Raw genomic sequence first — 15,437 nt, forward strand, 5'->3', positions numbered from 1 at the left:
ATATTCACCAGTGGAGAGCTGGTGCATTAGCTTATATGAAGTTGAAAGCTGGCCTGCTGTAGAAGTGAGAGCAGGGTCAATAAGGAGCCGGGCGTTTGGGCTTCCCGGACTCTGTCCTCCCTCCCATTAACTCCTTCAGTAGGTCTGTGCCAAGTGGTGATTCAGACAGCCATCAATATTTTAATACATTTTAATTAAAAACAATAAAAGACTACAGTGACACAAAACAAATTATCAAAGTTGATTTTATCAATGCACCTCTTTTAAAAAAGACAATATACAAGGCCTTGCTGAAATTCTACTTGCAATTTTAAAGTACAAAAGCAATTTCTAAACATTTTCCAGAAGTGTTTCTGCCTCTCAGCAATCTACTACAGTGTCAGAACTAGCGCTCTTTACTATGTAAGCCAGCTTAGTTTTTGGTATCTGTGTAACTTCATAAATACAGCACAAGTCAGATCACAGCTACATGGTATAAATATTTGGATTTTTTTTGAGACTTGCACAATTGATCCTAGTTACTGGAATATCTCATTTTGTGAAATATCAGGGTATTAGATTATAGCTTAGATGATGCAACTTTCTCCCTTTGTACAACATGCAGTCTTGCTTTTGCTCAGTACGACAGCTGAGGCCGTGATCCCATCCAACCATATACATGCAAGTAACTTCAGATGTGCTACTCAAATTTAAGCTGAAGGATCTGCCAAATGACACTCAGGATACAGTTATATTAAAGGACATAATAGAAAGTGTTGGCTTTATGGAGCAGGGGGGTTAGATCTAGCTTAAGATCTTTTATGCAGGTTTTCAAATCATTTGTAAGTCAAACTACAGCTGCCTAGTCTCAAGTTACTAGACAGCCTGAGATGCAAAAACCTTAACAATACATCTGTAATACTCTTCTAGGAGTATCTGATTTCCTGACCAAAACTAGTCTTTCACATCATTCCGTTTAGTACAAGCCACCCACTTTACATCAGGCATACATAAGGCTACGTTTACTGGGCCCTTCAGTATGCTCGGCCCAAGAGAAGTGACGAAAACCATCCAAAAAAGCCTTCAGCAAAATGGTGAAAGTGGCAGGAAAAGAGGAGCAGAGAGGACTAGTGGAAAGCGGGAAGAACAGAACCTGTCCTGAGCTAGCACCTGCTGTTCCAAACAGTTCCTTCAAGCTGCATCACATCGCTGAGGAGTCCCCAGACATTGCCATAACCAAATCTACGTCAATGGCAATTTGCAAGTTAATTTTCCATGCACACAGTTACTGCAAAACATGAAAATCTGGATACGTCTTCCGAGTACAAAAGACAAACAGGTTTTGAAGACAGGAAGCTGAAAACCTAGATCAAGAGAAATACGCATCAGCCTGTGAAACACATTCATGTATGGCATCCAGTTGCCAAGTTAAGACATTCTTTACTTGCACTGTAGGTCGGCATCACAAGCAGCTCCCAGTTGTACGTATCAGCCAGCAGTGCCCAACACACGGCCCGCAGGCAGCACCCGCAGGCAGCACCCACAGCCCTTGAAGAATCTGCTCAGTCCTCCTTCACATGAGCTCAGTCTACGGAACTCAGGTTCCCATGTGAAACTGTACTAGTTTGTATGGCGACAGAGCTGCCAAACGCAAAATGGCAATGGCACGGGAGAGGATTACACCAGCTGTTCTAAGTGGAAGACTGAGGAGGCAAAATATTCCTCCTAGACACACAGTGCATGCCAGCAGTCATCCCACTCCTGCCTACCATCAGGAGGATACTGAGGTGTGAGGGGGACACTACAGAACATCTTTAAAGAGACGATCATTGGACATCAACTCACAATGCAACTTACTCCACAGAATGTATTTCAAGCTATGTTATACCTTACTATAGGTCATTCCCCTTTCTAGGGATTCTGAATTTTCCTTACATTGTTTTAGTCTTTGTATAACGATATTGCATAGTCCATAAGTATATACATTACTAACATCAAGAATGTACAGCAAGCTACATGCACAAAAGAGCTCAGCAGAAGCAGGGCACATGATGCAGTGCAGAGTTAGATCAATAGACGTACCTTTCTAAAGCTGATTTTTCACTGGAAAACCACAGCGTGGTTTGTATCTTCCACAGAATGTTAGCTCTCATGGAAATACAAAAGAAACCCAGCTAAGATATAGCTAAGATTGAATGCAGGTAGTTTTGTCCCTTTCATCCATGGTCAAATCTGTGGGCTCAGAATAGAAGTGCAATGCACATCCATACCACGTACTCCCTCTCAATATCCTTGCTACAAAGCAGCAGTTATCTGCAGGTTGAGCCCTTTTGCTTACATGATAACCATTAAATACTCTAGTTTTTTCAGTATTTCTTACTGGAAGTCCTTAGAACACTCGACATTTTACACACTGGGGAAGGGGGGGAAGGAAAAAAAAAAAAAAAGTTCTCCAAATTCCCAATCTCATTCTCCTCTCTCTACAATGAGTGTCACCTAGGGTATGTATTACAGTGGATTTAAATGAAGAATTCTCCAAAGTGTTACACCCTGCAGCATTTTTTTTTTTTTAACAGGTTTGATGATTATTCTTAGCTTACAGCTGTGCTTCAGAATAAAGGCCAAATTTAGCTCATTGCCTGCAACCTAATTTTCCCAGATTTGTACACAGCAGCTTCCCAATTCCAGTGATGTGGGGTAGAGATTGAAAGCCACATGATTAGTGCACCAACTCAGAGGACTTCACAAGCATGTCTATTGGCAGAGGTCTGCTTTGATACCCGATGTGATTACAAGTTTCTTTTCTTATTTAGTAGAAACAGACCCACGTCTGTGCTGCTGTCAAGCTGCATCAACAGCTATCTCCCTGTTAGAGTCTGATTACCCTTTCAAACTGACAGTAAGAGCATCTTTGCCTCACAGCTCCCATACTAGGTCTCAATGGCTGGAAGTGAAACCTTGGTACAACCTGTTCTTTGGTCAGATAAGCATGTGATTACTTTCAGATATAGCTGGAACACGCAACAGGACGTAGCTTGTGCTGAAATCTTTTCATAGCTTTCTCTTCTGTAGAGGTAGAGTGCTTTGAAACACGAATGCAAGTTCTTCTAAGTCCTGAAGAAACTGCTGCCAGAAGACATTAGCTGCTGGCCAAATGTGAAAGCAGACCACGCAGTTACCTTGTACCCTGTTCAGATCTGCTAGAAGTAACTGTGTAAATATTTTCTAATTCAGGTCTTAAGACCTGAACTTTAATACAAGCAGTTTTAGCATGTTGAAGGAACTTTCAGCTCTTTACAACTTTTTTCTTGTATTGACATGTTGATACAGGCATGATGGAAGTTTTAGTTCTAGACGGAACATGTTGACTAACAGAGGTAGCTTTTACTTCAAAAAATATCCTGGAAAATTCATATTTTAACTATTTGTGAAACCATTGGTCAGAACAGAAGACACTACACACCTGGAGTAAAACATGGGTGCAAGTCAAACATTGGATCTATCCCAGCTATCTTAAAAAAAATTAAGTCATTATTTAGCACTTCGGTATCATTTCAAGTGAGGAAATACTAAACAAATCTAGGCTACCATGTTGTTTGACATCAGTCTTTTCCCTACCTAACGTAACAGATGTGCTTCTCTTCCTTTCTAAATACACAGTTAAAATAGTAAATGTTGAGGTCTAGAAAAAGGTTATTCTATCTTGGAGTAGTCTATGCCCAGAAGTTAAGCAGAACAGGATTAAGCTAGAACATCCCAAAGATGTTGAATCATCAACATGATCGTTTTTTGTTTACTGTTTATGGCTCCTTGGCAAGTCCAAGAGAAGTAAGACAGTGTAACAAGTTGATCAATCTGATGTTTCCAATTCCAAGACAATCACACAAACTTTAATTTCCACTGGTACCTAATGGCAAGTCAGTAGTAGAGAATATAAAAGTGCCACTATTCTGCAGCACCTAATTGCATATATTAAGCTGCTTAAAACCAATTTAGCAATATATTCAGTCATTTATAACATTTCAAGAAAAACCTCAAAGCATTGTGTTATGAGTTACAAATTCAGCTCTTCTACATTTCATATACTGTACCTGCAGCAGATGTTTGCAATAAGTGGAAGTTTACATCTGTATCTCCACTTCATTAATGGGAAAGCAATAAATGATTTCAAACCAATTCATTAATAAATAACTATTCCTCGACAAGGTTGATGAGCTGACAAAGTTCAAAAGCGAGCAGTGTCCACATGCAGGAACTAAGGCAAAGGAGCAAATAAAACAGAATTTGCTTTGGACTCTACAACGGCAATACTGGGAGCATGGATCTTGAAGCAGTTTAGCGCTAAAAAAGGTGCCCCAAGACAGATTCCTCCCATTGTAAATGCACATGTAGAGAAATGCCCAGGTCAAGATTGTGAGGAATTTCTTTTTCTGAAGAACAATCAATGTATTTTCCAGACGTTTGAAAGCCTCTGCTTCCTTCAGCTCATGATGACTATTAATATTTATCCTGTGGTTCATCTGCATCACTAGCCTCTGTTTCGCTGCTCTGAGAGAGATCTTGTTGGCTCTCTACTCTGTCCAGTTCCAGAAAACTAGTAATGAGTTTGGCAACTGCTTCCACATCACTGTGGAAAAGAAGAAACAATGTAAGAGTTAGTGGAACTGTGGTGTTGACAAGACAAGAACAGCCACGCTAATTCTTGAGAGTAACTGCTTGAAGGGCCAGTCACCATATGGCATAGAGTATGACTGACAGCATCCCACTCGTGAAGCCATATCAAGCCAAGCCATTACTTCCATATCAGAACAAATCGATCCTCTTCTCACAGTCCCTGCTGCAAGATTCCTTATTACTGATGCTTAAAATAAATCCTCTGTTAACTGATAAATACACTGAATGTTTGCAGAATAGAATTAATCCCCTCTGCCATTGCAGAGCTGAGCTAGTGAAATAACTACAGCAGACATGCAGCACTAAAGGGATCTTGGATATCTAAATATGATCAGTCTCCTGATGGGAGATGGTGTTACCCAAATGTCTGCAACTGGAAGCATTTTAAAAAGCTAAACTGAATAACACAGGGTCATATCAGCAAGTATGAAAATGGAGCTCAGATGAGTCTCAATAGTTGGCAATTACTGACCCATGCGATTGGTATTTCCCACCTTACACATTCTAATTAAAAAAGTCCACACTGCACCTTCTACAGCCCAGCACTGCACTCTGAGTCAGTGGGTGTGAAAATCCAGTGACAAATCGCAGCACAACCAGGTAACCCTTCCCGAAGTATCGCACAGTCTCCTCTTCCACATTCACATCTCGGATCTCATTCAGTAGAGCCACTACTGTAAACAGACGTGGAAAACAAAGTAGTCGGTTAGCACTACAGTAAACTTTCAGCACTGCTACTAGTGACTTGCGTGACTGGGACTCTACGCTCTCGAGTACTATTGCTCTGATCCCATACAACCAGGCCAGTCCTGCAATAGCAAACAATTGCTGAGCTATTCAGGCAAAACAAACAAGGAGAGACTACAGCACATATTAGCTGGTATAGGCCCTAATTAACAAGATATACTGCCTCCCAGAACTAGGGGCCATTAGTTTATTACTTATGTTTCCCACTTACTTTAACAACAGTTTTAACTATTTTTCTGTACAGAATAGGTAAACAGGTGTTAAGTTTACTGAGAATGAACAAATACTGAAAGATTTAACTGTTCAGAGCATCTGCTGATCTCTGCATCCCCACGTTAGTGGTACTTGAAACAGATATTACCAAATAACCTCTCAGGAAGAGATGTGCTCAGCTCCCCAACATATAAACATACCCTAAAGAAAAGTTCAGAAACATTAAACATCCTTATCTCCACATCTCTTCTCTTCCATCTCCAAAATGAACTGTTTAAAAACCAATTCAGCTTAAGGACATTCCAAATTTTGTCAGTTTTCTAAGCATATTGAGAGCTGGACAAGCAAGCAAGTAGAATTAAAAAAAAATCTGACATTGAAGAGGATCCTACTTTAGTTCGCAATGGAGCTCCTGTCTCACAGTGACTCAACCAAGCCACGTACTATACTTCAACTTCTGTTACTCCGACAGGAAGCTCAAAAAGAAATGAGATACTGCATTTAGCTGAGCCTACTGAATATGCTGTTTTAAATGCCTATTATATATCTGCAAGATATAACATGCCTGCTTGCATATGATATCTAACGATTTGCCTGCTACCAAAACCAGATTAGATTACAGAAATGTCAACTCCTGGATCCAAAATTTAAGTTTTTCCACCAGTCCCACCTGCAAAGCAGGCTAGCCAAGGGAAATGTAAACCTGCACATTAACATCCCAAAGGAATGGCTAAGACTATTATGGAAAGCAACATGTAAGCCTAGTTACCTTGGATTAAAATAACGAACAAGATGCATTCAGCACCCTAACCTGAAAAAGCATTTGGGTCCCGAGAGGCAGATTATTACATCTGCTGCTTGGGAACAAAACAGATCTGGAAACATATGTGACTAATTTCAGTACAGAACTCCAGAGAAGCTTATTAAATGGGTATGTATGCATTTCTTCTGTCTGCTCACCACATTTGCTACCACAGATACTGCTTTCTCACCTTGTTCATTGCCTCCTTTTGAGAAGGTCAGTATTTTTTTGTAAAGATTGAATGTTTTTAGGCAGACTGTTCCCTTGTTCTTATCAAATACAGCTTCCTGTAAAATTGAAAAATAAAAACCAAGGTTTTCTTAAAAGCACCACCAGTAGCTATGCTTCAAAGTAAAATAAAAAGTTATATGGGAAAGTAATCTTGGTAACACAGAAAAATACATAGCTATTTTAGAGACATTCCTCTATTATTAGACTGTGAAAATCACAACCTTGCTCTTGGCTTTAACAGAGACTTTACCGTATCTCCTGTGTTACTTCTGGAAGGAAGTTAAAGCTGGTTTCATTGCCCCTCTTGCCACATTCCTTATGTAATAAAAACTGCCTGGAATCAAATTTGAACACTAACTTGGAGCTCCTGTAATTTTCACTGTTGGTGTATGCATTTGGCCTACTGTATAAGCATACAGTGAACATAAGTTCTAGTTACACTTTTCACTAACACAGTCACTAACTCCACCAAAATTCCAGTGTTGTGCTGTATGGGCCAGGCTTACACTAGATTTAAAATAGCCCTGACAGTCAATGAAAAGAGGGTGTCTCATATGTGTGAGTTGCTTATTCTAATAACAACTCAGGTCAGTACGGTGACAAGCCTATATAATGGGTTACTGCTCTCAGGCCAACTCCCAACAAATCAATGTCCACAAGACTACAAACCAGCTTCACAAACACCACTCTTTTCCCAGTGGAAAACAGCTGAGTAGCCTGGAAGGTTAGAGCTACACTATTTAACGGTCATTCTGTCATTACCTGGAACGGTAAGTACAAAATCATGTTGCAGCAGCTGAATGTGCTATTCTTTCTCCCTTTTTTATGTAAGAGGAAGAAAAGGCCACAAAACTGTTTGGGGCAAGTCTCCCCTTAAACACTCTTATGTTTAGCTTCACATTTTCATGCTTGTGTAGTGAGAGAATTATTGCCCTAATTCTAGTCCTAGCATAGCAACCCCAAAGGGTTTTCTCAAAACCAAAAGCATAACTTGTCTGTTTGGGCTGAGCAAGTGCATGGGGCTGCTGGAATCAGTATCTGCCAACTGTTTCTAAACCACACAACCTCATTTCCTGAGTTCAGCATCTTACCTCCCACTGCTCCAGATTCTGTGCTGCCACAAAGAAACACCCGGCCATATAGAAGAGCTTCCATGCCAAGCTGTCTGAACAATGCAAAAAATACACAAATTTAGGGGGTTTTTTTCCTTCTTTGGTATTCAGTTAGTTTTAAAAGCAACATGTTCTCTTTAAAGGCAACAAAAAGAAAAAAGGTTTCTCTGATCCAACATTTTTGCCTTTAGTTGTAATGCAAGCTATTTTACAGCTCTCTCTCCCAGGACAAAAATACAGAAATTCTTCACCTATTTTTCAAAGACTCCATCTACACTGGACTCCAAACCATGCAGAATTATAAGCATACGTATTATTGACAAGGATGTAATATCGCTACACATCTTTCTCTTCTCTAAAAGCAAAGGCATCTTAAAAGGCATCCACAAAACTCCTAACCTGCTGTCAACGACCAAATATTTGTGCTGCAGAGGACAAGGGTAAGGGACAATAGAAATTCACTGAAGCAAACATGTTTCTTCATAAAAGGAAGCAGTCGGCCCTCTTGACAAACAAACATTGGCATTTTATGTCCTGGAAATGTTTACACAGAGCAGCCTAAGCAATTTGCTTACTCAGGCTTTTACTGAAGGCAGAGTAGAACTGTGCTCAGTATTGTTTCAGAAAACTTTGCTGCAATGTCTTAAGAAAAAAAGGCTGATATAGCTGGTGTCTCAAGCAGCTTTCACCGGACTTTGCTCTTTAAATAAAAATACATTGATTACATTGGTAGCATATTCCTACACATTATTAAGTTTTAAAATTTGATGTTAACAGGATGCAGCAAGAGAATCACAGGACAGCCTGCAGGATAAATTCCATAGATGGAAGGATACCTGGCATTTGGTGCAGTCTGCTCTATTGCAGGGGGGGCAGGAAGCAGCAGTAGCTGTCTAAAGGTAATTATGAGTAATCTCTGCTAGTGATGATTTAACAGTTTCCAGAGAAACAGAGCACTTCCATCAAAGGCAAGGTAATCATTTCATTATGGTGGCAAACCATCATTATATGTCTTCCCAGGAGAGCTGTGAGGACCAGCTAATCACATTTATAAAACACACTGAAAGTACAAAATGCCACAGAGCACTAAATATTATTAAAAATCCTCTCGCAAATGGAAAGAGAGGCTGAGTAAGAAATAGAGCATTAAAGCACTGTAAGTCATACACAGACAACAATTATTATTGGATTTTAATATTCACACCACAAAGCGTGATAGATACCTATACTGCCTTTGTAAGGCCAGACAGAAGCTGCAAAGAGGAATCATCAGCATGAAAAACAGATCAACAGGAAATAAATGATTCTTCAGAAAAAAATGATAGGCCATTACCTGCACTATAATAAGCAGCAGCCAAACCTATGGAGGCTATTCCTAGGATGAGAGGGGAGAGAATTAGGACAAACAAGCAGCTCAAACCATCTAAAATTCCCCGATGAAAAACATATGAATATTAACAAGTTCATCACTTTTCAAAAAAGGGACAAATGTGATTGCAACATTGATCACTATATGAAAGCGTCAGTTATTTTTTCTCTGAACTCAGTATAAAACCCCTCCCATTCTGCAAAGACACTAAAAGCACAGGGGCTGAGGTCAGAAATAAAAGGTCACGACAGAATCGGGGACAGAACTTGAGGGACTCTCAATCTAACCATTACACCATACTTCCTCTCGAGCACAGTACAACTTTGAGCATGCTATCATAAACACTGCAACGGTTATTTTTCTCTAAGTGCTCTGTGGAGCCAAAAGAAAACTTCTGCAATAAAGTTGTGTCGGCAGCTGCCAGCTCCTTTCTCCCATTGAGGAGGAAGCAGCAGAAGAGTGCCTCATGCCCCAGAGGGCTGCTGCAACTGCAAAGATCTTGTCTCAATGAGAGTTTGACAAGACGACATCACTGAAAGCAATGAAAACGTAGTGTTACTGCAACAGGATCCACTCAGCTGGAAAGCAGGATATGTCACATTTTCCCCACCAGCTCTCTCAGTGTCATCCTAAGAAGTACCACTCCATTTTTTTTCTGCATATTTAGTGTTTAAAACCAGATGCCTTTCAGAACATCCTGTATGACTTCCTATTTCATACACACAGTGCCGTTAAGAGTTCACTGTCAACCACACGCAACATCTAACCCCAGCATCACTCCACTGCAGATTCTTCTGTTTCTGAAAACCTAGATGTTTTTCAATGTAAGCACGCATCCTTTTCAGAAGCTTCACATTTATATTGCTATATGGCATATAATAAGCTTTCTTTTCTTGATCTTTCAGGACTCCCTTAAAATTCTGTCCATGAGCCTCTGAGGTTCTGCAGATGACAGACTGAAAAATTATCAGTCTCTCAGTTGAACTACCACACTGAGGAGGAGGCTTCAGACTCATTTAGTGGCTACGCTAAAGGAGAAGTTCAAAGCGTGATGATTCCTCTTCTTGAAAGAAAAATGCCTGAAAGACAGGCATCTCTTATTAGAGGCTCTTTCATGAATTTATTCTGTGACCTCCTTCCCTTAAAGCAAGCTCTGAAATAAACCAAGGAATATTATGGTCTTACCAACAAAGAGAGACCAAGATCGGATGCCAGGTGACCTCTTCAGATGAAGACGGGAACTTGTGCGGTTTTCAACTAACATGTACATCTTCAGAAGAAACTCCCAACAGCCCAGTCTGACTCATGAAACCTTACTGGACAAAAAAAAGATAAGTAAGAATTTAAAATCATTGTTGACTCCAACACTCTCCCCTCCTAGCATTTTTCAGGATTTATCAAGTCTTAATCTAGACTACAAAAGATGTCCAGGGTAAGAACATAGTCTTTTTCTCACAAGAGCAGCAATATGCACATTAAAAAAAATTGCAAAGAAAAACTGTCATGTGGAGACTTGCACAACAACAACAGGAATCTGAACTCTTCGAGAAACTTCTCATTTTGGGGCTAAAAGTCTCTTCCTTTCTATCACAACCAGATTCCAGAAGAAAATGTGAAAAACAAGAACTTGGAACAATGTTGTTGCTAATTCATGCAGCACTTCAAACAAATAAAACAGCAAGAGCAATGGAAAGTTCTTTGACAGCATTTTTTCTGCTAACAGCACAGGCCGCCATGATGGACTAGCCCGGCAGCTGAAGCAGGACAACGCAGCCTTCTGCACCACAGACATCTGGTCTCTCATCCCTGACGACAGACCAGCAAGGCTTACAGCCTCAGCCTAGCACTGCCAGTGTCACATAACGCCATATATGGCATTCCCATCTTTCAAGCCAACTCAAGAATAAAACCAGGAGTTTCCAACAACAAGTATGTTTGTCTCTCCTCAACAAGACCATGCCTTCAGCCTAGACAGAAAGTAACAGTAGAGATTAAAAAGACAGGTACAAATTAAAAACAGTAAGAGCTGGGCAATCCCATGCAGCATTTTCAGCAAGTTTTTACTATTTATAGCATAAAATTGTTTGAATTCTGGCATGATTGTGAGCTCCAGCGCAAAAGCCAATCTTACCCTAACACTATCAGCACAAGCATAAAGACTGATTCACATGAGATGCAAGAGGCATATGAGGACCCAGCTGATCTGTTCAGGATTGTCACTAAAGAAAGACAGGCTGCTTACTGCTTCTCTTGCACAAATTGGTAGAGATGCTTGTTATTATTACGAAGACCACGATCCAGTAAAAGTAAATGGGAAATGAAAGCACGTGCTAAGCATTGTGTCATAATGTTAGCAGGGTATACGTTGGCCTTAATCACAGGCATCTTCTGGTTTGCTCTTTTGTGTTAAAACCTTCATACCACTTAAGGTAGTGGGTTTTAAGCAGACTTCCTCAAAAGGGATTTCTAAAAAGGATATCTACTTTTCCGATTGGTGTGATAAAGCTCAATATGTGAAGCATTCTGGGACTGCAGGAGCATTAAACAGCTCATTTACTGCTGAAGACAATGAACACCAACTCCTTCTATTGACTTGGTACTTTAATCATTAAACAGCCGATTCTTCTGCCCACAGAACCAGTTCATAGGAGGTTGGCATTAAGCTATTGTTAGCCACCCATGATAACAGGCTTCCAGAAGAATGCAAATGTTCAACAGGTTTTTGAATAACCATGAAAAACACGTAAGAGAGCAGGCCCAGGCACATCCCAGTTCTTACAGAATAAAAGTATACGATTTTTAGTCCTTTAGTCATCTTGCTGTTCTTAGATACTACATGACACTCCCACAATTCTGCACCGACTGGCTAGTTTAGATACAAAGCTCCAGGGGATTTTTTTTTCCATTTAATAAAGCAGATTTAGCCCAGTCCTTTCAGTTAAATAAAAAGCACATATGAGTTTGATTTTAATCTCTTAGCAACACACTTGAGAAAATCTCAAATCGAAAGAGACAAAACCACTTAGGCATAAGACACACTCCATCTCCGGATGTCAAGCATCAAATTTGAATTTTCAAATGACTCCTGTGAGACGCTTTCAATATATCAGAAAATATTTTTGCACGTACAAAGCCTTCTCCTGCCTGCAACCTAAAAAATATCAACAAGCTATCAAATACATAACAACCACTGCAGAAACCTGGCCATATTTCACAAACAACACACCCTACTTAAAACATAATTCACATACATACCAGTTAAATCCATTAATGCAAACTTCGATATCTCCCTCCCATATTTATTCAGTGAAGTCCAATCATGCAAATGCCAGTATCAGCTTAATGGTGGATGCTCAGAGTCAATAGCATCATCTCTCACAGAGGCAGCTGCTTGCAAGATAGGTGCCTCAGGGAATAAAAAGCACCAAAGCAGCTTCTTAGAGTTACACTTATTAAAATAAGTCATAAACGTGCCTTTAAGTGAACACAAAAGTTTTACTACGACAATTTTACGATTACAGAGAGAGAGAGAGAGATGTATTTTGGGGCTGCTAATTTTGCTTGAATTTGTTGGGTTTGACATTAAACTGATCTTCAGCACCAAAATAAACATTCATATACTTCCTCCAAGCTCTCAACTGAGTGAGCTAGCAAAAGCTATCTAAACAAGCACCTTGGAAGCGTCACTACAAATATCCATCAAGTCAGGACCATGCAGCGGGCTGAATTTTCTTCACCTCCCAATCCTGCACCTGCCTCCTCCCAGTGAGACCCATGCACTAACTGGTCTCGCCCTCGCTGAGCATCGGGTTAGGGAAAGGATCTGCAGCGTGCTGCCAAAGGCAAAACAACCCTCGGTTTTTCTTCCCCCACGCGTGGGTAACACAAGGCCTTTAGCTGGGACTCGCCCATACGGCCCCCCCCCCCGCACCCCTACCAGGCCGACGGGGGAGTCGCTCCCGGCCGACGCCACCGCCCCTACCCCGCTCCTCAGGCGCATTTCCGAGGGCAGGCGGCCCGGCGCGGCCCGCGGGGCTCAGGAGGGGCACCCGACGGCTCCCTCAGGGGCGGGGCGGTGCAGCGCGGCTCTCCACGGGGGCTCCCGCTCGCCGGGCCCGCACCCCCCCACCCCCCATCTTCCCCCTGACAGACCCTACCGCGGGCTGCGCCTCAGCCCGCCCCGGGGCAGCCGGGACGGACCGACGGACCGGCGCCCCTTCAGCCCCCCCCCAGCCGCCCCCCGCCGACGGTACCTGCCCGGGGCGCGCAGCAGCACACCCGCATGGACGCGCTTTGAATGGGACGCCCGGGCGTCTCCGCTTCCTGCAGCCCCGCCGCCCCGAACCATAGAGCGCGGCCAGAGCAGCCGCTGGGGCGCGCCGGCGCGACGCCCGGCTGAAGGAGGATCGGATGCGCCAGCGGCCATTTTGGGTGAGGGCAAAGAAGTGGATAAATAAACCTTCCCTCCGCGCTCTGCGGTCTCTGAGGTTCTATGTGAAAAGAAGAGCCTCACCCAAGATGGCGGCTCGCTGCCCGCATTCAAGATGGTGGGCTAGGCCTGTGGATGTTGCCTAAGTAAGACTGTCGAAGTTTCCTTAGGTTCTATGGCTTTAACTGTGTTAAAAAAGAGGAGAAAACCCCGTGTGTTGGTAGAGGAGAGAGGTGAAACGCTGTAGGGTGAGGCTGGCTGTGTGGAAGAGCTTTACTGGGCATGGTTGGTGGTAGTTTGCTAGACCTGCTCTGGATGAGGTGGGCATGGCCCCTTGCACAACAGGGCCTGGTAGGGCTACCTGCTGCTCCAGGCTGAGGGGCAAGGGAGGGCAGGGGGAGCCCCTCTGTGTAACAGGGAGTCTCTCCAGGCTGCCCCCCATGCTTGGCCAGCCCTGGTGCCTACGGCTGCTGTGGAGGCCAATGCATCTCTGGGCTCTCAATGGCAGCCAGTGTGTACCTCGCCCTTGGGGCACTACCTGTCACAGAGCACCCGTGCTGTGCAGTAGCCATTACTCGCTAGTACTTCATGTCTGTGTTGTATGGGCTGTGGTAGGGTGAGGTAAGTGATTTCTGAGTCACAAAGTTGTCTCAAGATGGCTGCTCAGAGAAGACCCACTACTGGGACCTCAATTCCCAGGGCAGCAGCTAAAAGCCATTGCTTCTCTGTACCGGGTGTGTCTCTACCAGTATATACCCCTGTGAATAACTACGCACATGTAAGCAGAGAGCTGACTCCTCTCTTTGAAGTTTCCCATTCTTCCAAACATGACTCTTGATACTTGTGAGGGTTTTTGCTGCTGTTGGTTTTTTTGCCAGTAGTAAATTATATCACTGTTGCCACTTGATGTTGTTTTATCACAAGTTTTGTAATACTTGGTATTTTTTAAGCTTTAGATTTCAGCATTGATAGCTACAATGGTTATAATAATTGAATGCAATATATCTTTGGATAGCTGTTATAACTGTGAACAGCATCCTGAAAACAATTGCCATTGTTCAAAAACTGGAGGGGAATTGCAAAGCAGAAATAACAGTGATAATCTTAAGAGTTTAACATTGATGTCATGACTTTTTGTGAATCATATGTCAACTGAAGGCTTGGGTTTGGAAAATCTGTTGTTTGGGGAGGGAAGTTTCTAATTCACTTGAAATACTGAGTGACTTTCCTGTTGTGGACAGTAGGCTATATCTGAAAAAGCCTTTGTGTTTCTAATTCAGTTAAACATCATTCACATGTGAAAGCTGTTCCTGTTCAATCCATTAGAGCAACGGCTCATGTCATCTTTGGGACAAAATGGGTGAAGTGCAGACATCTGTAGTTTAGCTTAACTTCTTAAATTCCCTTTATGTAAGTCAATGTATAACTTCATCTATAAACGGTATTTGGTCCTCAGTTGCACAGGAATGTGGTCCTTCCTGAATGACATACTCAATTTTTGGCTTTTTTCCTAATATGAATCCAGATACTCCAGTGTTTGCTCAAGGCCATAGCATGGTAGAAGTTTGTTCAGCTGTTCCTGAACATCATTGTTGGTGAACAGTAACTGAGATTTTGATCAGACAGTGTTTTTCTTAACAGTCCAGAGTGAACTATTTGAAGATAGGGAAAACCCTCAGAGTCCATGGTAGAGACTTAACTGACTGTAAGTAATAGAAAATACAAACTGATCTGCAATTTTTGTGTAACTGTATTAATGGGAAAAGGTTATGAGAAACTGCAAGAATGAATTGGCATGCTTGTGAGTCATGAGGTACCAGCTGCTGGATTTGGATGAAAAATAGGAAGTAATAAGTATCACGTGTTCTCAACCCAAACAAG

At 42.0% G+C, this 15,437-nt stretch overlaps 1 protein-coding gene across 2 annotated transcripts; it reads right to left on the reverse strand.

Moving 5' to 3' along the window:
- Positions 1-229: 229 nt before the first annotated feature.
- Positions 230-13,422, reverse strand: LOC127024221 (cytochrome b-245 chaperone 1). 2 transcript variants are annotated; one of them, XM_050908681.1, is made up of 7 exons: positions 13,381-13,422; positions 10,313-10,443; positions 9,092-9,133; positions 7,738-7,811; positions 6,606-6,702; positions 5,183-5,324; positions 230-4,606 (listed from the first exon to the last, which is right to left on the reverse strand). In XM_050908681.1, exons 2-7 carry the CDS (start codon positions 10,395-10,397, stop codon positions 4,477-4,479), a joined length of 570 nt encoding a protein of 189 aa, XP_050764638.1. In that variant the 5' UTR covers positions 10,398-10,443; positions 13,381-13,422; the 3' UTR covers positions 230-4,476. The 2 variants fall into 2 exon arrangements, with proteins under 2 accessions (XP_050764638.1, XP_050764637.1); XM_050908680.1 differs by having other exon boundaries at positions 5,183-5,327.
- Positions 13,423-15,437: the final 2,015 nt, after the last annotated feature.

This window comes from Gymnogyps californianus, chromosome 19 (genome assembly GCF_018139145.2).
Source record: "Gymnogyps californianus isolate 813 chromosome 19, ASM1813914v2, whole genome shotgun sequence".
In the NCBI taxonomy this organism is placed as follows: Eukaryota; Metazoa; Chordata; class Aves; order Accipitriformes; family Cathartidae; genus Gymnogyps; species Gymnogyps californianus.